This window comes from Lampris incognitus, chromosome 14, assembly GCF_029633865.1.
Source record: "Lampris incognitus isolate fLamInc1 chromosome 14, fLamInc1.hap2, whole genome shotgun sequence".
Taxonomy (NCBI): Eukaryota; Metazoa; Chordata; class Actinopteri; order Lampriformes; family Lampridae; genus Lampris; species Lampris incognitus.
In genome coordinates this window covers 40,959,652-40,985,552 of record NC_079224.1, presented here as the reverse complement: position 1 = coordinate 40,985,552, position 25,901 = coordinate 40,959,652, and the positions used below count along the sequence as shown (strand labels likewise).

At 47.6% G+C, this 25,901-nt stretch overlaps 1 protein-coding gene across 1 annotated transcript; it reads right to left on the bottom strand.

Moving 5' to 3' along the window:
• Positions 1–1,647: 1,647 nt before the first annotated feature.
• nyap2b (neuronal tyrosine-phosphorylated phosphoinositide-3-kinase adaptor 2b) lies at positions 1,648–23,516 on the bottom strand. The gene is made up of 8 exons (XM_056293740.1): positions 23,338–23,516; positions 17,559–17,878; positions 11,615–12,697; positions 3,413–3,863; positions 3,096–3,262; positions 2,568–3,023; positions 2,353–2,456; positions 1,648–1,932 (listed from the first exon to the last, which is right to left on the bottom strand). The coding sequence occupies exons 1-8, from the start codon at positions 23,514–23,516 to the stop codon at positions 1,648–1,650; spliced, it is 3,045 nt and encodes a 1,014-aa protein (XP_056149715.1).
• Between the last annotated feature and the right edge of the window lie 2,385 nt (positions 23,517–25,901).

Genomic DNA, 25,901 nt, shown 5'->3' with positions numbered 1-25,901 from the left:
ACTAGTTTGGCAATGCAGACATTGCATTTGATGTGCAAAAAAAAAAAAAAAATTCAGATTAGGTAAGTTTGATGTTGAGGTAGAGGGAAAGAGGAGGGGGGGTGGGACATGTCCGCCTGATTAGGATGGAGGATGATGGGTAGTGCAGTTTTTTTTAAATTTTTTTTTTATTATTTTAAAGCCTCAAAGATCTGTAGGCCCTTCCCTTGTGCAACCCCTGTCACGCTGACCGGGTAGGACTGTCGCCGCGCTATAGGTCCTTATATAGTTTGATCTCGTCAATGGCTGCCGATCGGCAGCCAGTTGGATTGGGGGATGATATTTGTCACAGACAGCCGACCGCAGACGGCTGCGTGTCACAGACGGTCAGTCTCCTGAGGCCTTCCCTCCCAGCCAATGGAACGAAAACTCACATGGCACAACCTCCACTACTTTTTTGACATTTTTAAAAATATATATATAAGCATAATCTTGAAAGTTATTTCTCAAGCAAGTGCATATGGCTACTATAGTCTGCAGTAAAATTAAGAAACGTTCTAAAAAGCTCAGGTGCTGATTGTACCGGCTGGTTGTTGGCGTCAAGTATCACACTTGTATCTACACTGTGTCGGGGGGGGGGGCTCGCAGCGTGCACGGCAAAGTCAAGGTGCCGGTGTTCACCGGCTATTGCCACCGACCCTATTTCAAATAACCAACCTTCCAAAAGTGCAACCACACCCTACATCTCACTTGAACAGGCTTTGGCTGGTTCTGGGATCTATAACTGTTTATAATGTTGGTCCTAATTTACTACCTCCCAAACCCACTCTCATAGTCTATCTTAGAAATAAATTAAAAAAAAGAAAAAAAAAATCACATTTGATCAGTCCTCTACAGTATGCCATCCAGAAGGTTCTCCGGTCTACAGATTCAGCCAGTTCACGAGGCTTTATTTAACATAGTGACTACACAGCTTGTTATAGTACCGTACAAACTGAATGAAGTACACAAAGATTCCTGTCTCTGCTCTCAGACCAACTGTTGTACATTCGAAAACACACTGGACCAGCCATGGAGGGCCTCGCAAGTCTAAAGTACGTCGACGCAACTCCTTAACTTACAATACAACAGTGAAAATCCAGAGTATATATTGACAACGTTGGATAGTCCATTCATTTCTGTGCTTTTCAAGCACAAAAAAAAAAAATCATTTGCGTTATGCATAACAAAATTATGCTACTACAGTACAAGTATTTATAGATTATGCTTTCAAATGTAAAATAAAACGAGAAAAAAACAAACAAACATTGATTTTCATCTACATCTACAATACATAATTCTTAGCTGCTTTTAATCAACCTTTTCGATTTAGAAAATATCTATTCATCAAATATCTATTCTACTAATTATATTACAAGGATTCAGTCACGGGAAATAGAAAAATATCAAATATCACCAGTGATGATAAGAAAACATGACAACCTGAACGAGCAGAAATATTGCTATGGCAAACACCACTGTCCATTGACATCAGTGAGTCCTCCTAATTCTCTCAATGGCTGCACGGATGAGCAGGGGGCCAAATCAGCACAGGCCGAGAGAGAGGGGGGGGGGGAATGCAAGTATCTTGGGGTTGTTTGGCAGGGGTCTGTGAGTGTGTCGCTATTGTCAAATGGCTGTATCCCAGAATACCGTGGTTTGCGTGGGGTAAGGAGGAGGACGGATCTTTTTGGCCCCGTTGTTTTTCCCCCAGCCTGGGAGAGCCATCGTGCTCTCTTGCTTGCACTGACTCTTCTCTTGATTCCTTTCCTGGTTCCTGTCCGGAGGAGGCATCTCCAGGGACCTCTGCAGGTGCGGATGTTGTCTGGACCGGATCTCGACGCAGAGGTTTCGTTTTCGCTCGATTTGTTCCAACATGGTGCTATCTCCGCACATCCACGGCATCTGGGGCATCTTAGAGAGAGAATCAAGTGATGCAGAATTATATGTCTGTGGGAATTCATCTCGGTCACCCAGGTACCAAGACTTCACTCAGAGAAGGTTTGAAAATGTTTTGCCACACATCTGATTGGTTTGTTTTCTGATGCCGGCTGGAAGAGTGAGGGTCTAAGTAAGGATGCTTGTGCAGAGAATGCCTTTTGCGAGGGTCCTTCTACCTGACATGAGAACTGAAGAAGGCAATCGGATGTGTGGTGAAATGTTTTCAAACCTGCAGTCTGTTGAGTGTTTCATTTCTTTTGAGTTAAGTAATGCAGAAACAGTCTTAGAATATTTTATATCAAAGAGTAAATGATATAATGGCTATTATTAAGACGAAGGTATTTTTTTGTATCTTAGTATAACGACCTACTATATGTAGATGAGGCTGCGTACCTGACTTTGGTGTGCCTCCGCTGCTTTCCTTTGTGGGGTCCCCATCGGGGAGGGGGTCGGAGGCATGGAGGGTGTACGACTGTATTTGGGTGCTGCTTTCAGTTCTGCAAAGAGAAAATCACATTTCGTCACGATAAATGCATCCTCTGCAGCTGGAAGCATTAGACGTGAACCCAATTACACCCGTTGCATTAAATTATAATGTGAATCCTCACCATTTCCTGTTCCTAACACCATTGGCGGGCTGCCATTGGGTCTCCTATGGTGAGTGGGCGTGGCAGTGGATGAATGCGGCCCTGATACTGCGCTGCCATTCCTCTCCTGTGCTTTTGGTTGGTCCACACCGTAGCTTGATCGATCTCTGCAATCTCTTCTGGGTGTGCCCTCTGATCTGTAACCCCTCTCCTTACCGTCACGCTTGTACTCCTGCCCATTGTCAATCTTTGTATCCTTAACATCATAACGGTGCTGCTCTGTGCCATTTAGACTTCTGTCCTTGCTGTCCCTTCTGGCTTCAAGGCCAGTTCTGTTCAGCTCTTTACTGTCTTGCCTTGGTAGAGGAGGAGGAGGAATTTCTCCCCCGTTGTAACAGCTCCGATCTCTACCTTCGTGCCTAGATTCGGAGGTGTACCCGACCCTGTCTTTGCTGTTTCGATGGCAATCCAGATTGCCTCTAGAAATTTCTTGTCGGGGTAGGATGTCAGGCGGTTGGTCTATTCTACCATCATGCCTGTGTTCGACACCATTCCTGGACCTCTCTTTGCTGTCCTGGCGGGGTATCAGTTCAGGAGGGTGGTCTTTGCTATCATGTCTATATTCTGCTCCAGCTCTCGCTCTGTCCTTGCTATCCTGTCGGGGCAGAAGCTCAGGTGGCTTTTCTCTGCCTTCATGTTTGGACTCCAGGCCATTCCTGGCTCTGTCCTTGCTATCCTGCCGTGGTAAGAGTTCAGGCGGCTGATCCAGCAATCTCTCCCTGCTTTCATGTCTACAGTCCACGCCATTTCTCACCCTTTCCTTGCTATCTTGTCTCGGTAAAAGCTCAGGTGGCTGATCCAGGAGCCTCTCCCTTTCCTTGCTGTCCTGTCTCAGTAAAGACTCCATTCCATGTCCCATGCTCCTGTCCTTGCTGTCTCTCCTTGGCATCAGATCACAGCTGCTGCTCCCTCTGTCCTTGGAGTCCCTTCTTATCAAGGGGATGGGTTCTGCAGTGCTGCAGCCCCTGTCTTTGGAGTCCCGTCTCACAGGGATGGGCTCTACGCTGCTGGAGCCACGGTCCCTGCTATCCCTGTGAGCAGGCAGGGGCTCCACATTGCAAAACCCATGGTCTTTACTGTTGCGTCTGTGGGGGGCCGGTTCTACGCCACTGCTACCTCCCCTGTCTTTGCCCTCCCTCCGATGAGAAGACTCCTTGCTGTGCCGCTCCTTGGACTCCCGCTTGGACTCCTTGCTGTGGCTGTGGCGCTCCTTGCCCTCGCGCTTGGACTCACCATGAGACTTGCTCTTGGACTCAGCTGCAAGAGAAAGAGACAAATGCATTCAGATGTGCTGACTCTGCACATGTAAACATTGCATCTCTAAACATTAAGTATTATTCAGAGTTCATATATATATATTCAGGAATGGTGAGCTGGTGCGTTGAGTTGCTGCACTACCATCAAATATCCTCTGGATGTCAGTCACAGCTTACTAAGTGAATTCAATCATTTAGGGTGGATGATTGGATATAAGCATTCAGGCATTACAACTAATTTGTTTTCAGGGACAATCGGAATGACAGATATATAATGCAACTATTTACTTTGCCGATCCTTGAATTTTTTTTTTATGATGCGCCTCTTCCCTATTAAAGGCTAATTTTGACTATTTACATCCAGTGTGTACTGAGATAATGGAGAAAACATGGAGATACTTCTCAGACAAACAAGTATTAAACCTTTAATAACATTGTCAGTAGTTCACTGTATGTGACACGTTTTCTCACATCTCTATGCCCAGCAATACATCCTATTCTACAGCTTATAAATCAAATGCTGTGAGAATTTCTAGCCACAGTGGAACAAATGTTACCGGAGAGACCCTGATGGATGTCTCTGGTTCGAAGTCCAATGAAAATACAGATAATTCTCTGTACCAATAACAGATTAATGCACACTGACTTCCATGCATGCCATGGCACTGCCTGTACTCTATATGGTTCACAATGTACCATGCACAGAGGCCCCCTGACATGCCTATGCGTCACACAAGCCAGTTGAGTGTGTGTGTTTGTATGTGCAAGTGTGTGTGTGTGTGTGTGTGTGAGAGAGAGAGAGTCTGGTGATTAACCAGTTGGTAAGTGGGTCAGGCTAGCTGTTGGCTTCCACTGTCTAAGGAAGAGAGAAAATAGCCATTAACCTCTCTTTAGTGTGTCAAGTTTGTGCATGTGTGCCTGTATGTGAATGTGTCTGAATGGCTGTCTGCACACAACCAATCACAGAGCACCGCCCAGACGACCTGTCTCCTCCAGACCCCCATGTGGCGCCTCTACACAGGTGTTGGGATCCAAAAAAAAAAGAAAAAAAGTCAACACAACCAACCTTTGAGATCTAGAGAACATATGTTAATTGTTTACAAGCCATATGTGACGAGACGACAGATGAATACTGTACAAGGGCATGTCAGTCAGACGTTCCTGCCAATGCACGACTCATGAATAAATAACACACAGTTAACCAGCTACCAGTTGGCGTTGGCCATGAATTTTACAGACCAGCACACTGAAGCTAATGCGAGACGATGCAAAGAATAAAACAGCCAGTGTGCAAATACTTAGAGCACAAGAAGTAACCAGCAGAAGAAGACGGATGTTAAGTGAATGACGTGAAACCAGAAACTGTCTCACCTTCTGCTACCCCTTCATTATCTCTTCGTTTGTGACACTCTAAAGCTATGTCATCGACCCAACTGGCCACAGAAGATGACCGGAAACCTTCTCAGCAGGCGTAGTATGAAGCAAGCAGTCGTTTCACACAAACTGTAATTTTGCAGACAGCTGGTAGTGTATCATCACAAAGATGTCACCCCTGGCTGTTCCAAACTTTAACCCAATAGAAATGAAAGATAAATCAAAACTAAGAATAAACTTATGTTCCTTGTGCAGAACTTGAGATATCTTGGGCATTTTTTTCTGTTTTGTACTTATTTCTATGTGCCATGCATGATCATTAATGTGCCTACGTCTTTTTCACATTTTATGTTTGACATTGTTGTGTTCTGTCCATGTACTGCGCTGGGGTGTTTCCACAGGACCTATCTATAACACAGGTTTGACTCTAAGAGGGAACGTCACTTTACAGCAATGATACAACTGCTATTATAACTTATGCTTGTTGGACATACTTTTTTTTACATCTCTCTCTCTCTCTCTCTCTCTCTCTCTCTCTCTCTCTCTCTCAATTAACTGTCACATTCAAAAATGAGCAGGCAGTGCACACAGAAACACATGTGCATCCACACATACAGATACAAACATGAAAGTGCATCCACAACCTCTTTCTCTCTGTTTCATTCATGCACACACACACACACACACACACACACACACACACTATGTATTCACACAATCGCACATCACACTGCTGCTCACGCAACAAAAGCTATTCTTCAAGCTGTTCCTCAAGTCTATAACTGGAATGTATGATGATGATGATGATGATGATGAAGTCTTTATGCATGCACAATAATCCTGGTAAGAAAAGTAAAGAAGGTTGAATCAGTTCATCTGGACACAACGTTTACCGAGAGAAAAACGTTTCATCACTCAACCACAGTGACCTCTTCGGTCTCAACTGACTGCAGGTGTCCCCACCCTTATAAACAATACAGCGGCATAACGACCGAAACCAACGAGCAGTTTCATATCGTCACCTTCTTAAAATAATGGCCTAAGTCACATTTTCAAGTTTTTCAAAAAAACAGAATAAACTGACAAATTATGTTTCAGTTTCAGTTTATTGTTTTTTGAAAAACTGGAAAATATGACTTAGGCCATTATTTTAAGAAGGTGACGATATGCAAATTACCCTGACCATTAACTAGTCACAATGGCCATGTGCACTGCTGACAGAGAATTGGTTTCGGTTGTGTCCAGATGAAGTAATTCAACTTTCAGTACTGATGGGCCCTAATTTTCATACATTTTTCACTCCTTTATCTCAACTTCCACACTACTACTACTACTACTACTACTACCACTACTTTCGGCTGCTCCCGTTAGGGGTCGCCACAGCAGATCATCCGTTTCCACCTCTTCCTGTCCTCTGCATCTTCCTCTGTCATGCCAGCCACCTGCATGTCCTCTCTCACCACATCCATAAACCTCCTCTTTGGCCTTCCTCTTCCCTGGCAGCTCCATATTCAGCATCCTTCTCCCAATATACCCAGCATCTCTCCTCCACACATGTCCAAGCCATCTCAATCTTGTCTCTCTTGCTTTGTCTCCAAACCGTCCAACGTGAGCTGTCCATCTCAACTTCCACACTCCACAACATTAATAGGAGGCGACTTCAAATACTTGCATATGGTTTCTTGCACCTGTGTGTGCAGGAAACAGGTGCCTCGCTGACACATTCAAACGGCACATGAGCGATTTCACGCTTGTTGATAGTTGGTGATTAAGAGGATTATATTTCAAAACCCCTGCATGAGTCATATTCAACTTTTTCCTTACTATTAAGTCAGCAATGTCAGATATATCTGATACCAAAATGCACACCATTACCATTAGTGGCCTTGCTCCTGTCCCCTTAAGATCAAACAGTTCACACCTCCAAAAACCAACGACTTGATGAGACCCAAACGCATCTCCTCAGCAGTGTGACAAACGTTAACATAAACTCTATCAAATTTTCCAGCACACAGACCAAAATCAAGCTATATGCAGACGACGCATTGCTCTACCTACAGGCTCCATCCACCCATAAAGTTAAAAAATGCTGCGCATTCTCCAGAATATTGACTTACTCAACAAACTGGACCAAATCTGATGGTATACAGACCACTGGGATGCTGCAGCTAATACAATACCCCCCCTCCCTCCACGTGGGTTACATTACTTGTTCTCTTAATTTCTCCCTTAACGTCCTCAAGCCGCTTTTTAATATCCTGGCGACATCCTCTCAGCTCCCGCAGGATCAGCTGACTCAGCGGGCCCTCCGCCATGCGTTGGCGCTTCGCCTGCTTGTTTGCTAGCCGTGCTGCTAACGTTAGCTGGTGAGTGGCTTCCAAGTTTTTCGGCTTCTTCGTCGTGTATTTCTGGTTGCTGTGTAGTTTTCTTGCTTTTCAGTCTGGTATCTATTGCTTCCCCCTTTTAATTCAGGTTTAGTATGATAGTTTGCACTTTTGAGGGAGTTCTAAAATAAACTGGCCAGGAGAGTTTTTGTTACGATGCCATCTCGGGCGGTGTTCCACCCGGAAGTCGGGTTAGATTACTTGTTCAAGCATTAATATCTCCCCCAAGCTGTCAGAGCTATTTACCTCAATTTAATAAATGAATAATAAACTGGTTGAGATTATAAAAAAGTTATAGTTTATTATTTATTTATTATAAATAAATAATAACCGGTTGGGGGAGTTTTCTTTACGCTGCCATCTCGGCGGTGTTCCACCCGGAAGTCGGTTTACATTACTTGTTCCAAGTGTTAACGTCTCCCCCAAGCTGTCGGAACTATTTACCTCTATTTTAACCCTTTACTGAAAACAATAGAAGCTGACCTCCACCACAGGAGGAACATCGAAATATCAACTCCGAAATAAATAGATCCAAGTCATATAAACTCTTAAAATAAGCACATCCAACAACATCTCTCCCAGTTTTAAAACGAGAAGAAGATGCATCAGTCACCCCCAATGCCACATTTTTGGCCCAGATCTGTGGAAACATCTTCTCAAAAAACTAAAAACATTAACATGCAATTCTTCCAACATAAGGTTATTCACAGAACATATCAATATCAAACCCATCTACCATAAAATGTGCAAGATGAGTTCTGAAGAATCAGACACATTCCTACAATGCACACAAAATATTCCTGTAACCTACAAAAAGACTCAGAGGCCGCCCTTTAGTCAAGCCAGTGAGTCTTTTTGCAGGTTACACTCCCAACAACTTTCTCCATGCACCCTGATTAGGTTGTCGTATTGCACAGTCTCCTTCTCTGTGTTTCTTATATGAGATGTATCACTAACTGATCCTCCCACTCAACCATTAAAGGTACAATACCTAATGGCATGCACTGCAACTGTTATGTGGTGCACTGCAACAACACGAGTGCTCTAATGTAAATGAGAAACATGACATATTGTAGCGTGCACGAATAAGTAGACACGTTAGGCCTTGCCCCCCCCCCCCGAATTTGCTACAATATATTGCCACCTGGTTAAAACTAAATTTTTTTTGAGAATTCGAGACAATCGAAAGAAACTGAAAGCAATGTGGCATTGGCTGGTTTTCTTGTTCGCTAGTAATACAGTGAATAACATTTACGAAGTCTGACCAAAACAACGGCACAAGTGCGATGGACAGCCACTGTGTGCATCGATTGTGGATCGTATCTTTAACAATCGCCATGAGCACTATCCTTTATGAACTGGAACAGTAAAAATACAATATCCATTATGCAATAGTTAGATTCTCTCATAGAACACATTTAAATGAAGGAAAACCAGGGCTGCCTAAATCAAAAACCAAATGGTACATTTTTAATTCGTTTGGGCCCCTTTATCAATGCACTAAATTCATAATAACACCACATTCCTTAGAGCCGATACCAGCCAACATATACATTTGCATACGTTAAACCACATTGTGCATGCACGCACGCACACACTCACACACACACACACACCATAAAACAAACACCATACACACCATCACGTTCCACTCTCTCTCCACAGATATTCTTTCCCTTTATTTTATTGGAGAAGGGAATGAGGGGGAGTGGAAAAGGAGGGGGAAACCCCCCCCCAAAACAACACAAACATAGGTGTAGTTTTTAGCCTTGGCCACCACCCCCTACAGCTTATTGCTCAGTTACAGACTGGCATGCCCTAAACTGTGGTTGGCTGCATTACCCATAGGGAGGGAATCTGCAAATAAGAAACTGGGATTCCAACTCCTTCCTCTGTTGCTATGTTGCGGTTGCTAAGAGCATCGAGTAAAGATTGATGTGTTGGACGCTGTGCAGTTCTGTCATAATGTGTGGCTCATATAGAGAGTAGCTGTGAAGGTAATGTGGATTTTGTTTTGGTTTTTTTTGGGTGGGGGGGGGGTTGTAATTTTTTTACATTGAGTCTCACCCCAAATTGGCAGCTGGTATCCGCAAATCTATATTAGAAACCACTAGTAAAAGAGTCAACTGCTCTCAAGCTATACTTTCAAATCATGTACAGCCTGCTTCCCTCACTTAACAATATGTTTTTCTTTCATAAATCATCCCTTGGATTGTGGAGTTTAGTCTGAACTGGTTTGCATACAGGAAATGATTTTTCCCCTCTACTTTGACTGCCTTAAAAAGTCAAAATATGCAGGTTCAACTGCGATTTCCCTCTTAGATAAACTACTAACTGCATAACATAAGGAAATTAGAAACAATACTTTGTGATTGATGGATTATGTTGGCTGCATCCCCCAAAACCTGAAACTGTTAAACCTCTTTGCCAAGTTAATTATAGTTATGCGGAGGTTATATCTTTGGATTTGCGGTTTCAGTGCTTTTTGGCAGTATTTTCAACATGGCATGGGTCGCTGTGTTTAAACATGATGTTTACATATTTAAAAGTAATGCCGTCTGATGGCCTAATGCCACAGCTAGGCTTGAGAGACCTGCCGGCCGTTTTAGCCCCTAATCCCCTCAGATTAAATCATATGATCTGTATCGGACTTGGCTCACAAGGCCTAGATTTAACTAGAGGAAGGCTGCAGGGAGAGCCACGAACATCCTATACGACAAACAAGACATATGCTTTGCGCCACCTATTCCGGGGGGGGGGTTTAATTACCCCGTTGAAAGCGGGGTTGGGTGAAGCCACCGTTGATGAGGAGGACGTGTCAATGAATTTGCAGCAGAGCTGACTGCGCTACAGTCGATCAGCTAAAAGGCATTGTTTCCAAACACCGGGTACCGACACCGCTGGTTGTCAACGACTGCTCCTTCCCCCCTGTTATTTTATCGTTATTCACGAGACCTTGTTGCTCTTCCTCGGTGTCACATGGAGTTTTAGATTTTTGTTGGCATTGCGCACCCCTGTGGACAGAAGCGTCATTGTTTTGCAGAATAATGACTTCATTTCCTATAACCTCGTGTCGCAAAGATGTGTATTAACTCTCTGGTGGCTCGGGCATTTGGTTTTTGCCCCCCTCCCCTTCTCTCCCCAACTGTACCTGGCCAATTACCTCACTCTTCGGAGCCGTTCTGATCGCTGCTCCACCCCCTCTGCTGAGCCGGGGAGGGCTGCGGACTACCACATGCCTCCTCCGATACATGTGGAGTCACCAGCTGCTTCTTTTCACCTGACAGTGAGGACGCTATTCCCCCCAGCCCCCCCCCCCCCCCCCAGGAACAGGCGCCCCGACCGACCAAAGGTGGTGCTACTGCAGCGACCAGGACACATACCCACATCCGGCTTCCCACCCGCAGACACGGCCAGTTGTGTAGGGACGCCGGACCAAGCCGGAGGTAACACGGGGATTCGAACCGGCGATCCCCATGTTGGTAGGTAATGGAATAGACTTCCACGCCACCCGGACGCCCTCGAGCATTTGTTTTGAAGAGAAGAGTGAGATATGTAGTGGAAAAATAGCTGTTTTGTAAGATACTATACAGCGATGAAGTAACGTATCTCAAACTGTGGCGATGCATCCCGTCTGCGTGCCGTAAATCACTTCTGTCAGATTTCCGCAGGGAATCCGGTCCGTAGGCAAACATTCAGTATCGTGACATAGCAATAGCTAATCTTTTCACAGATGGTCTCATTTGATAACGTCGGTCACACAGAGGCATCAAAATGAAACTGAGGCTGATCAATTATCAGAGAAAGACTCCTCATGGAAGTTTTAAGATGTTATGTTTAAGCTTTCTACAACTTGAAGTTTTTGAAGTTAAAGAAAAGAAAGACAATTTTATGAATTGAAAAATAACATCTTAGGACCTTTGCTGCAGTACATTAACTAAGTGATTTCACTGTGACCACTGGTGAAATGATTGGCTGAAGAGTTTGAAAGGACACTCACTCTCTCCAGGCTCCTTCGACTTCCTGCCGCTGGTGTTCTTCTTCAACATATTTCTTCCTGTGGTGAACAAGTTGGTCAGCTCGTCTAGCGGGCTGGTGGGCGTCCGTGACCGCCCTGTCGACACGTTCTGCATGGAGCCATGGAGCCGTCCCACACCGTCTTGGGGTGGCGAGCCTTTGCCGTGAGGGGTGGCCGAGGCGCTTCGCGGGAGCCCCCCGGGGAACGGCATGGGTGCGTCGAAGGGCGGCGTACGCATGAGGCTCAGCGGGGTCAGGCAGCGGCCCATGCTGACGGGCGACGGGCACGCGGAATGGCTGCGCTGATAGGAGGATGAAGATGAGGACTTGTAGAGGGTACAGGGTAGAGGGGGAGCAGAGGAGCGCCCTGATACTGTGAGCGTCGGGGTAGCAGTGAGCTCCCTCCGGATATGGGCAGAGGAGGGCGGCTCGGTGGAGGAGGTGGGGGATTTGCTGTAAGACTGGTTCTCGAGCATGGGCAGTTTGGCCACATCTAGAGGGGTGAGAGGAGATTCGTCCGAGTTGGGCGAGCACTGGGCCGGGGCAGGTGGGAACACCAGCAGTGGTGGTCGGTGGGTGAGCAGGTTGGGGAAGGGTGCGGGGATGTCGCAGAGTGGAATGTTTCGAGGTGTGGAGCAGCGGCTGAGAGGCTCAGGGTCGTAGGGGGCTGGGGTGGGGCACGCGGAGCGACACCCCACCGGGTCGGTCCGATACTCCATGTCGTCTAGGGCCGGGTACTTCATCTCCTCGTACACAGCCTCTCCCGGCTCCTCATCCTCGCTTTTCACCAGCTCCCGACCCGCAACGTCGATCCCACCCATCTCGATGTAGACGGGTTCGTCCTCACAGTCGTCCGTGGGACTCTCGTCGCTTTGCGGCGGTGAGGGGTTGCGCTCACGGGGTGAGGAGATGTGGTGGAGGGGCTTGGAAGAGCAACTCCTGCCACCTCCGTGGCTCTTGATGTAGGACTCGTCGAAGGAAACACTCAGCTGAGTGTTGGGGTTCCTCTTGGGTTTGGGTGGCGGCACTCTCCTGCAGTCCTCGCTGCATCCTTGAGCTGCTGAAAGACAGGCATAAAGAGCGTTTCAATGTAGCTACATTGTATACATTCATATTCCAAAGTACCTGTACAGTACAACACAGTTCTGATTCTGAAAATGTAAATTATGAATGCTGTGTTTACTATTGTGCCACACTTCGCTATGATTTATCCTGATGGATTTTTAATTTTGGTTGGAGACATTATTAAACAGCATTGCATCAGTTTTCAGCTGCTTATTCCTTGCATAAGTGTCCTAAATGAGTAAAACGTGATTGAATTTGACAAATAAATCACAGTGGGGTTGCGTCATACTTAGCATTAACACTTACACAGTGCGTCTCCGTGTCTTACTGGGTCAGATATGGGTCAATGTGGGTAGCTTAGAGTGATTCTCGAGTCTGATATGTGGGTATAGTTGAGGCATATGCCCGTATGCATGTTTCTGGGTCACATACGTGTGCGGCAGTGAAGTGGTATGTGCCTATACTATCTGGGTCACTCGGCATGATGCTTCTTTGTGGTAGCGGTGACAAGGCATTGCAGCGTGACTCTCTTCCGATGTGCTGCAGTGAAGCCGTGGTTCACGGAGGGCTGGATATTAGCGTACAAAAAGTATAACCGTCAGTGCATTTCTACAGTGCGGCACAGTCCTGGGTTAGCTGGACGGTATTTCTAGGTCAGACACTGAGGTGTTTGGATAAGGAGTGTCCCTTTCTCTGATGGGCAGGAGGGGTAAAGTGTGGTTAAGAGCTGGACCATGTCTGAAATCGTCAAACTGCATATTTTACACCTTAAATAATTCAGATGCCAGATGGCCCAGACACATGCACGCTTCCCGGTACTGTATGAGTCACCGGCATCACCGCACACACACGAACGCACACACCCACTTCCACACATTCAATACATAGACATATGTGTCTCCACACACACACACACACACACACTGCACATGCCCACACATTCACAGAGAGAGGCAAACTAGGACAGGCACGTACACATTTTCTGCCGCACTATCTCACAGGCTGTAAAGTTATTTTATTCTCAAAATGTGGGCCTACTGCGCAGTAAGCCTGCCTCCCTCCCCGACTGTCGCTCATTGATTCACCCGTACGAATCCGTATGAACGCAGATCCTTACACATAAACAAGAAGTCTGATTTGAAACCAAACAGGCGTTATTAAAGTGATAGATAGATAGATAGATAGATAGATAGATAGATAGATAGATAGATAGATAGATAGATAGATAGATAGATAGATAGATAGATAGATAGATAGATAGATAGATAGATAGATAGATAGATAGATGATAGATAGATGATAGATAGATAGACAGATAGATGGATGGATGGATGATATATTGCTGGATGGATAGATAGATAGATAGATAGATAGATAGATAGATAGATAGATAGATAGATAGATAGATAGATAGATAGATAGATAGATAGATAGATAGATAGATAGATAGATAGATAGATAGATAGATAGATGGATGGATGATATATTGCTGGATGGATAGATAGATAGATAGATAGATAGATAGATAGATAGATAGATAGATAGATAGATAGATAGATAGATAGATAGATAGATATATTGCTGGATAGATAGATAGATAGATAGATAGATAGATAGATAGATAGATAGATAGATAGATAGATAGATAGATAGATAGATAGATAGATAGATGGATGATATATTGCTGGATGGATAGATAGATAGATAGATAGATAGATAGATAGATAGATAGATAGATAGATAGATAGATAGATAGATAGATAGATAGATAGATAGATAGATAGATGGATGATATATTGCTGGATGGATAGATAGATAGATAGATAGATAGATAGATAGATAGATAGATAGATAGATAGATAGATAGATAGATAGATAGATAGATGGATGGATGATATATTGCTGGATGGATAGATAGATAGATAGATAGATAGATAGATAGATAGATAGATAGAGCATGGAGATGGAACAAACAGATTTAAAGCTGAAATTGGATGTAGGAAAGTATGGCTTTTCTGCTCTGGTACTCTGAGAGAACATTCTGGTTAAGCAGCTGGATGTTCATGTGACCCACCGGTTGGTTGTGCATCAGTCTGGCTATTCAACAGGCCTTTTAATGGATTCCCAAACCTGGCCCTCATTACCACTAGTTAATGACTTATTAATAGGAGATTTGGTGCATCCCAGATGTGCTCCTGGCCTGTGTTTAATTGGATTGATGGCATATATATGTGTACTGTGTGTGTGTGTGTGTGTGTGCGTGTGTGTGTGTGTGTGTGTGTGTGTGTGTGTGTGTGTGTGTGTGTGTGTGCGTGTGCGTGCCTCCCATCCTTAAATGCGAAGCATATCTACCTTAACAGGGTTGAATGGTGGATCTTGAGATCTGTTGCAGCACTGGTGATAAATCTATCCCTCCATCCATCCCTTGCTGTCTGTCCCTCCCTATTTCTCGCTCTCCTCCCTTCCCCTTCCCCCCTCCCCCTGTAGTGGATGTGTTTACCCGCAACCCCTCCCCCACCCCTCTCCTCCTGGGGAGACAAAATCTAGGTCAATCGCTCCTCCTGAATGAATTCTACTCTAACAAGCCCCTCCCCTTCCTGCTACAGCGCCAGCTACAGAGCACGCAACCCTCCCCTTGGCCAGGGACACCCCCACACTCGCACTCCGATTGGCTCAGAAGCCTTAGACCTATGCATCTCTGCAGCCCCATTGGCTGAGGCCGCCTAGTGACATTGTGATTGGCCGGGCTGCAGGGGGTCTTGTTTCTGCGGGATGGTTGCCGTGGCGCCCAGGAAGATCTATGTGCAGACAGAGAGATCCCCACCAATCTGAGCCAGGCAGGGCGACTCCCTAAACATCACGCTGGCAACCAAGGATCCTCACTGAAATGTAGTCAGAGCCGCCTGCAACCTCCGAGCCTCTTTGCTCTCCCTGCCCCCCCCCCCCCTTGAAGAATAAACTGCTGTAAATATCGTTTCAGTTTTGCAATCCCTCTTACTTTTCTTTACACGCAGCACGTCTAAGCCGCATTGTGCCCCTGTTTACATGTGCACGTGTACTCGGTGCATTTGCTGAAACAGAGCACGAACCGTATCCGTAGCATGTTTATGCAAACATTCCTTCAGCTCCATTAACTCCTGTCCTATCCATCAGAGCTTCTCCTCCGCCGAGTTAACGTAGCCTAATTATGCCCTCTTTTATATCGCCGGCTAAATAGGCATGCCGTGCTGGTTTATTTTGCATAACAGCATTTTTAAGTGAAATTTCTGCAGGCTACTCCCACCGGATGTTTGTTGGAGGCCATCTCTTGCAATGAGATTTGACCTTATTTTAAAAAAAAAAAAAGTATGTGCAGTTCTTCTTTCCGCCAGATTTTAGATTAAGGCCACGGGCTGTGTATTCAAGCTACGTTTTGCCTCGCGATCAATAGCGCCGCACCGCTCCGTCAGCTGGGGTGAAGTCACTGGTGCCGGATCCCAAAACAAATACACACACTGCTGAGTCACAAGTTTATCATCAGGGTAATACCTCGGGGCAATGTTCGAGTCCTGGGAAACTTGGAACAATGGTGAAGTGAAGATTCACTAACAGCAGATGAACTTGAAATGCATCACCCCCGGCTTTAAGCAGCAAAACTTAGCTCAGCTAACTTCTTTTTTTCTCTCTCTCTCTCTGCAGACGCCTCAGTCTCGAGCTGGACGGTTTTTGTTTTAGCCTGATGTTTCACGACAGACACCTGCCGAATGTGCTGAAATGCTTCTTATTTTGCGTCTAGAGATTTCCATTAGTGAACTGTCAATCATAATCAAAGGACTTGTGGTGGGGTTTTTTGTTTTTTTGGAATTTTCCCCCTTTCCCCCCCCCAGTTGTACCCGGCCGATTACCCCACTCTTCCGAGCCGTTCCGGTCTCTGCTCCACACCCTCTGCCGATCCGGGGAGGGCTGCAGACTACCACATGCCTCCTCCGCTTCTTTTCACCTGACAGTGAGGTGTCTCACCAGGGGGACACAGCGCATGGGAGGGGCATGCTACTACCCCCCCCACCCCGAACAGGCGCCCCGACCTACCAGAGGAGGCGCCAGTGCAGCGGCCAGGACGCATACGCACATCCGGCTTCCCACCCGCAGACATGGCCAATTGTGTCTGCAGGGACGCCCGACCGAGCCGGAGGCAACATGAGGATTCGAACCAGCGATCCCCGTGTTGGTAGGCAACAGAATAACCCGCTACTCTACCCGGACGCCTGTGGTGTTTAATTGTACTTTAACTAATCTTGCGGTTCAGCGCGTTACATAACGTTCGGAGGCAGAAGGTGACTCAGAGTAATGAGACGCGGGTGTGGTTTGAGTAGTCCTGCAGCCTTCAAGCCTTCTTTGGCTGTCCTCGAGGGTCTGTTTTTCAGCGGCCCGACGAACGTGTTTTCAGTGTTTTCTGGAATACACATGCACCGCTGCGCTGACTTGCACCGCAAAATGCTAAGCCCTAAGACTCCACTAAACCATGTCCTGACCAGCCCACAGGAAGTAGCACAACTCTCGTCTTCGTGCACGCTCAATAATCGAGGTAGTAGAAATCGTGTCAGGCAACTCTCAGTGTTTATGTTTTCGCCTGGAGGTAATCGAACGTGCACGCGACAGATTGCTGCTTGTTACTGTGCAGGATCGCCTGCTCCTACTGCTATCATACCTGCGCCGTGTCTCTATACCAAATACATGGTCCTTCTTGTAAAGTATGGCCGCACTGAATGTCTAGCTGTCACGTCACATTCACTGTAGGATGAACTGTAGTGAGCAGAGTGATGCAGAGCAGCTATTTATAGCCTGGCGGCGCGGTGTGAAGTGCCACTACCACTGACCGTCACATCTCTCCCCACGGCAGGTGGACGTGGGACTGTGGTCCACCGCCTCTGACGACATGCTCAGCTTGGTGGCCGGGTCCCTCCTGGGCTTGGGTGGGGGCTGCTTCCTGGAGGTCGGACTCCCCACCTCCTCCTCCCCTCCTCCGCCTCCGCTGTTCCCCCCGCCTACAGAGTGGAGGGACTGGGAGCGCACAGAGAAGCCCGGCCCGCAGGCAAGGGCATGCGGGTTGGACATGGGCAGGCGCTCCTGTGGGGCCGGCATAGTCATGGAGCCCATACGTAAATGCTTCCCCTCGGTCGATAGGTCCTCGCCCGTCCTAAAAGAGTGAGGGGAAGGAGAGGAGAATATTGAGTTAGCAAGAAGGAGACGGGATAAGACAAATAGCAAAGTGGAAGGGGAAGAGGAGTAGAAAGATTGATGTTATTACGAGTGCAATCCCACTGACATACCAGTTAAACTGAATCAGCACACAAGTTATCGTTTTGATTTATGTTGCTGCAATATTTTTATCAGAAAATAAAAGTTTAGAAAAATTTAAAAAAAAAACAACTCTGATTCCTGAAAATTGTCCTCTAGGGAGAACTAAAGCCAAACATGGCACATACCGTACCCCCACATACTATACGGAGCCAAGTCACCCCAAGGCGTGTCTGGGGGTGAGTTTTCTTTTCAGCCTCTCTGTGACTGGTCAGCGATAAGCGAGCTGACGATAACAGACGCGTCAGTCACTGAGCTGAGCGGTCGGTATTGATTTGAGTTTAACCCTGTGCGTGGCCAGAGCTGTTTGCAAAGCCACAGACACCATGTAAATCCTGCAGCCAGGGCCCGATCGATCGGTCTGAACACACGACCCGCCTGGGCGGGGTGTTAATTATGTCTGAGTGTATCATGGAACTCTGTGTGTGTGTGTGTGTGTGTGTGGGAGGTCTGTGTGTTGGTGTTTGTGTGTGTAAGAGAGTTTGTGCATGTGTGTGTGTGTGTGTGTGTGCGTGTGTGCATGTGTGTGGGGAGGTCTGTTTGTTGGTGTTTGTGTGTGTGAGAGAGTGAGAGAGAGTTAGTGTGTATGTGTGTGTGTGTGTGTGTGTGTGTGTGTGCATGTGTGTGGGGAGGTCTGTTTGTTGGTGTTTGTGTGTGTGAGAGAGTGAGAGAGAGTTAGTGTGTGTGTGTGCATGTGTGTGTGTGGGAGGTCTGTGTGTTGGTGTTTGTGTGTGTGTATGAGCGAGCGAGAGAGCGAGAGTTAGTGTATTGTGTGTGTGTGTGTGCGTGTGCATGTGTGTGTGTGGGAGGTCTGTGTGTTGGTGTTTGTGTGTGTAAGAGAGTTTGTGCATGTGTGTGTGTGTGCGTGTGTGTGTGTGCACGTGTGTCCGGAGGTAAGAGGGGTGAGGAAATGCTCTTGACTGCTGGTTTTTGCCCCTCACTCAGGACAGTTGCAGGAGGAGTGAGGAGATGTTTATCTGGAAACAGCATCACAAACGAATGAGCTCGTCAGCGGACTGTAATTAGAGCAAAAGCTCGAACGTGCAAATGCACGAGTGCAGGGGCCAGTTGTGTTATCTGTTTTTTTTGTGTTTTGTAACCGTCGGGGACATGAGCTCATGTCGGCTCAGCGACACAAATGACATCAAATAGGCTAAATGTTTGGCTTTTAATTAAAGTCCACCTCTGTTGCGTGTATATGTGTATCCTTGTGTGTGTGTGTGTGTGTGTGTGTGTGTGTGTGTGTGCGCGCGCGCATGTGACTCTCGGTGTGCTGTGACTTTGCTGACTCCCACTCCCCTCCCAGCCGGCTGCTGAGCAGAAGGTGCTTGGCGGGGCGGGTTCATTGGTAAGGGGGGGGGGCTTATCTTTGCCTAGCAACAGGGTACCCGTGGAAACCAGACACAAAACCCAGCTGTCATTCTACACGGTAACAACAAACCGCACGTGTACATCGCAACACTTGACGCCCGCCGACGGACACCGACTCCAGACAACCGCAGCCAGTGAGCAGCCTGCAGGGACACTTTCACCACGCAAACAACCGTTGAATGTAAAGAATATATACGGCTTACAGACGAATAACGGACTGGGCTGTTTAAAATGCAGCCATCGGATATCTACCACGTTTGCGTGGGGGAAAAGGGGCTCTTGAAAACGGTTATCTGGAAAGAATAAGGGAAAAACAATCCCAGCTGTCTGCACAGCATGCTCAGCTGCAGGTGTCTGCAGCACAGCCAGCGCCGACCAACTGGTTGTCGGAGCGACAGGCGTGCCTTTCGCCACCTAAATGTGCATGGGACATGTGCGTGCATGCTACCTATATGAATGGGGGCTGAGTGTGCAGTGTGTGTGTGTGCGTGCATTGTGTCTTTGTATGTGTATACACATGCACAGATGCATTTTACATGTGAATTGTGTGCGTGTGTGTGTGTAGGGGGTGGTGGTGGTGGTGGTGTGGGGGGGGGGGTTATGAGCATGCACGTCCCACCGTATGTATTGAATGTGCCTGTGTGTGGGCATGCAGGGAACTAGTGACTGGAGTAGTAGTGACTGGGTTATTTATAGGTTATTTGCCCAGTGATTGGCTGGAGGACAGACCACAGGTGCACTTGAAACAGTTGGAGGTGGACTCGTTGTCGTCGGGCAGCTCTGGTTCGCGCTCGCCGTGGCAGTGTGCGGCGAGAGAAAAGGGGGAGGGGGGGAAACAACACAACAACACAAATAATCACAACACTAAGAGGGGTCCTTAAGGGAAGATATTGCTTCGAGAGAAGCTGTGCGTGTGTGCACGAATAAGGGAGAGAACAAGGGAGAGGGAGAAGGACGCCTCCCCATACTCGGTGGGGGGTGGAGGGGGGGGGGTGGTAGGCGTGCACGTGCCAACGATTTTGTGTACATCTGCGCGAGAGCGTCCGCTGCATGTGCTGAATAACTGAGCAACTACTCCTTCTTCAGACGCGAGGCAACAAAAGAAAACCTGGAGCGGGACGGCAGCGGGCAGGAAGGCCCGCCTCACTCAAACCCAGCGCGCTCGTCCGATTGGCCGACAGCTGCTCCAGCTGTCACCAGGCAGAACACGTCTCCCGCTACTGAGCTCTTCACACTTAATCTCCCTCTAACAGGTTTCTCCCCCCCTCCCCTCCTCCCCTTTCTCGCTCTTGAACGCAGCCGTTCTCACACACGCGCACACAAAACGCACACCCATTTCGTCTCCCAATATCTCCCTTTATCACTCCCCCCCCCCCTCCCCCCGGCAACGTCCTCTCTTTTTCCTCCAGGTTGCACGCGCGCACATTGAAGCGCACAAATCCTTACGCTCACCCTCCGTCAGTAACCGTGAAAACGGGTCGTCTCATTGACCTACTTACTGTATGGACCTCATGAAAAACCCAGCTATTTTCCAGACTCTTCCTCCACCGACTCTGTGTTTAATATTTCAGCTCCGGCAACAGCTGAGAGACCCCGCAGGGGGTGGCGGGACAGCGGGTGCCAATGTCCTCGGGCACCACCAAGTTGGGAGACCGGCATCGGGCCGCCGGTGAGGATGGAAGAGGGGGGGGATTTTTTTTTTTTTGGAAAAAATCTTTTGCAGAAAAAAAAAAAAGAGTTCGATTTGCATGACCGCCGCGGCGGCGGCGGCCAGGCAATGTGACAAGAGCTGAAATTTTAACAAAGTGTTCCCAAATAAATCCTATCACAGAACCACATCTGGTCACGCCCGAAATGCTCGGCCCCAAAAACCAAAAAAAAAAAAAAGAAAAAAAAAGCACGCCAGTGTAATCATCTGATGCACAGCTGAACGCCGAACAGCTGCTAGAAACCCTCCTGCCGTGGCAGGGAGATCAGGGGAGCGCAGCTGATTTCTACATTTTTATGTCAGCGTTGAGCACGTCTCCACCCTGACCCCCCACCCACCCACCCCACCCCACCCCCGCCCGCCACCCTGAATTACAGTTTGGTTTACCCGCTGCGATAGGTCTTCATTTTACAGATACGGGTGCTTCTTTCGGTAGCTATTGTGGATGTTTTGTGGAACACTGACACAACTCACGTCAATGCTAACGAGTTTGTGTTAACGACGCTCATGTCCAGCCGTATTACAGCAGCACCACCCGTGTGTGCTACATCAACGGATGCTGAACAGGAGTTCAAACCAATCACTGCTCGGCCACCGACGACTACGCACGACCCGCTGGGTCGTTTCCTCTCGCTCTGCACTTCTTACGCCACGGCGGCGTGGAGCCGGAGCTCTGCTCTCGCGTTCACCGTAGGGGGAGGCGGCGGAGAGGGGCCTTCGTCACCGCACCGGAGCATCCGAGAGAGCGCTCTTCCTCTTCACTGCCTCATTATCGTCATCGCTGAGCCAGCCTTGACTCAGCGCTCGCTCACTTGGGACGGATAAAAGACGCTGGAAGAGGATTTGATTTCTGACTAGATTCTGAAGTCAGTTAGTTCCAACTGTCAGTGGTCAGCACCGTTGCCTCGCAGCAAAGAAGGCCCTGGGTTCGAACCCCAGGCCGTCCCAGGACCTCTCTTTGTGGAGTTTGCATGTTCTCCCCACGTCTGTGTGGGTTTTTTTGCGGGTGCCGGTTTCCTCCCACCACCAAAAAGACATGCATGTTAGGGTTAATACTCCTGCCTGTGCCCCTGAGCAAGGCAATGGAAAGAAGCACTGGAGTTGGTCCCCGGGTGCTGCAGCGGCCCACTGCTCCTATACAATAGGACGGGTTAAATGCAATCAACAAATGTCATTGTGCCCTGTCCAATGACAAAAATAAAGTGGCTTTTATTCGTGCCCTGAGGAATATCAGGACTGGGCAGCAATACAACAGATGTTACCTTTACACGTTTTACATCTCTTGTCCTATTCCAGCGATACAGTCAACAAAGGCAATGCCGTCCTCATCACATTACACGAGGAGACAGTTAAAAGTCCAACCAGGTCTGACTCACACCCACATGTCCTTAACACAGCCTCTCTCCCCCTGCCCTCCCTTCTCCTCTCCAAACTATAAAGGCTCCATCTCAGAAATGGAGCAGTGACGACCTCTATCCAAGGACAAGTCCCAAATAAGTCTAAAAGTGAAAAATTAATTATCCTCCATAGAGCAGAGGGTGCACCAGTCCATACGGGCTGCCCAAAAAAAAAAAAAAAAAAATGGCAAGCTGCCATTGCCACAGGGACCCTCTGGCCACTCGTCCCAATTCTTTTCAACCTCTCCCTGAAGTGAACCTATTGACTCGCCACGCATTCACAGTCGAGGGGAACCGGTGGGCTGCTCAAGGACAAGTCTGGTGAGTTTCCTTCATGAAACATTAACCAGTCCCCACCACCCCCACCCCCACTCCTGGAGAAACGCAGAATCAAACACAAGGTAATAGAGAACAATACGGACCCTGGAGTGTGGGTGAGACAAACTCTTTTGCCTTCACCATTGCAGGAGCGCTGGTTTGGTTTTTTTTAAACACTGCAACCACCGTTCTGATGGTGACTGGTCTTTCTCCCAAAAAACCAGCAAAACCTCAGCACTACTCGCACATAAAAAGGATAACAGTGCACTTGCAGACAGGTCGGCTATTGTGTTGGCATGGCCGTGCTACAATGCTTAGCATTATAGCTTGCATGCTAAAATGCAAGCATTGCACATGCTAGCATTGTGTGCATGTAAACTTGCAGCATGTCTTAGCAGTTGCACATTCTTATCACATTTTCAGACCAGCTAAACTCAATCCAGTAGTCAAGGGTCTGTTGTTTTCCTTCGGTTTGTGAGCCGGGTGTTCCAGTTTTCCACGTACCTCCTTATGGATTCCTCCTGTTTTCTCTTCTTGTCGTTTTTCTCCTGCAGGTAGGCCCTGTTTCTCTCATTCCTGGAGTGGTCTAGGTTCTGGGCCACCAGGCCGTTGTAGGCTCTCAGCCCGCTCTCTTCAACATACTGGAAAAAACGCAGAGTTTCCTCCTCTTTGGAGCTCATCATTCTTCAAGTGTATCCACAGCATTCTGATGGAGGGACACAGAAAACACCGCCCATGAAGATTATTTACACAAAGAAATAATAAGAACGAAGGCAAGAGACTGTAGTGTTGGCCTTGTGCGCTTCATCTTTGAGTGGTGCCTAGATGCAAAGCAAACACGGAGTAAATGATTACTCCTTCAACCTTCACTTTTCAAGGTCAGCCTTGCTGAAATGAAAATCGATGGCATAATAACGTATAATCTCCATAATAACGTCTTTGTGTTGTGTTGTTGCTGTTGTCTTTAAAGTTTGTCCATGGAGGGTTTGCATTGGTGGTAGAACTTGCATCATGCCTGTGACCACAAGTGTAATAACTCCCCCCCCCCCAGAACATGGGAGGCATCCTTTTTTCGCTCTCTCGTTCTCTCTTATTGCCCCCCCCCACACACACACACACAACCTTACACATGCAAGCTAATGCATTAATTTGCCTTGTTTCTCCAAAATGTTATTGATATGGAGAGCAATCTGTTGACCCTAATCGACATATACCATATGGAGATCTGTAATGGTGTATTTGAGGGTAAAGATGGGGTGGTGGTGGGGGGCGGGGGGGGGTGCAGTTGCTTCAACGTAGGGTCATGTTGCACGGTTTGCATACCGGATCATGAGATCTAAAGAGTATGTCTTTTTTGAGTCATGCTTTGATTCTGCAGGACTGCGTCCTCCAGCATACCTGTCATAGATGATAAGACTGAATAAGGACGTTTCATTGAGAGAGGACAGCTCAATGAAACAGCTAGCCTGCCAGAGCGCCTGTTAAAAATAGCACCGTTCGCCGCTTACTGCGCTGTACAAAAACAACACCGGGCCGCTAATGGCGTGAATTCCGTGTGTGCGTTTGTGCACGCGCGTTCATGCAAAAAAAAAAAAAAAAATGCGTAAGCGGATGCAGTGTAGTATCCGCCACATTCAGCGGCACGACGTGGAATCTGCAAGGGGTCTGTAGTGGAAGAGGAGAGGACAGCGCATGCTTTTTATGTAGGTCAGTGTTTTCAGATCAGCCTAAGACTCATGCTTGTTTACGTGTGAGAGAAGCACCGAGTGTGAGTGTGCGAGGGGAGGGGGGAGGGGGCTTGTGGGCAGTGTGTGTACGACCGTGAGTGTGTGTGTGTGTGTAAGTGTTTGTGTGTAATATTTCTGTTTTGGGAGGAGGGTGCAGGGGAATGGGGTGGGGTGGGGGTGGGGGGCTTGGAGGGCAGCCAGATGGAGATTGCAGGGCCAACTGAGAGACCGGCCATTGTCTGGCTATCCTGAGCATCCCTCTTCCTTGGTGTCTATCTATGAATAACTCCGGCACGAGAGCCAGGTCAATGGGTTTATCAGCCTGCTCTGTTCCCGCTGCCAACTGTGCCTCAGCATGCCTTTGCATGTTTGTTTTATTCATTTTCACCGGTGTCAGGAGCGGAGTGGTGAGAGTGGAGAGGCAGACCCACCAACCACAGAGCAAAAGCCCAGTTCATACTGGGATGATGTGCAAGGCCAGTGTCAACATGTACGGCATACATACAATTATCATCTTTTACCTCATCATCAAGTCTTATCGGGGACGCACAGGCTCGGGATGACGTCAGAAACCGTATAATGGGGAGATGCAATTCGGCTTGCCGATTAGAAAGAGAAGCGCTGCCCGGTTAGACGTGTGAAAGGTGCAGAGGTAGGACGGATCCACAGTTCAAACACTGTTGGAGCTGAATTAAGCCGGTCTGCCTAATCCCCGTAAGCCCGCGGCAGCGCTCCTCTCTGGAATCAGCTTGTTTATTGCACTGTTTTTTACCAGCCGAGCCTTTCACGGTGGTTTCTCTCCCTACAACGCTGTTATGTTAATTATTGCGTGTTAAAAACTAGATCGCGTCGCCCCCCCCCCCCCCGTGTGACGCCAGCCTCTCAAGCTGCACCCCTCTTTGCTCCGTTTCTGTTTGTAATCACTCGTCTTCATCACCAAACTTCACATCCCTCTCGCCCTTCTTGCCCCCCCCCCCCCCACCGCCACCACTTTGACATCCTCTTACTTCTCTTTTCAATCCCACCTCTCCTGTCTGCCTCTGCCTCGTCTCGACACGGGCTGCAACAGCTGGAACACCGAGGTGCACGTTGCTTAAAAAAAAAAAAAGAAAAAAAAGGAAACGAAAGTGGGAAACCATTTCTGTTTCCAGGCAACGCGGTCACGGGAGAAGGGCAGTATGGATATTCCAGAGTCGCAATGTCAGAGCAATAGTTTGGTGACAACATGCATGCATGCATATGTGTTTGCATGCACGCGCATGCACATGCATGTGCACACACACCAGTGTAGTACAGTGGATCAGATATCACAGGCCTATAAAGTCAACAACACACACACAC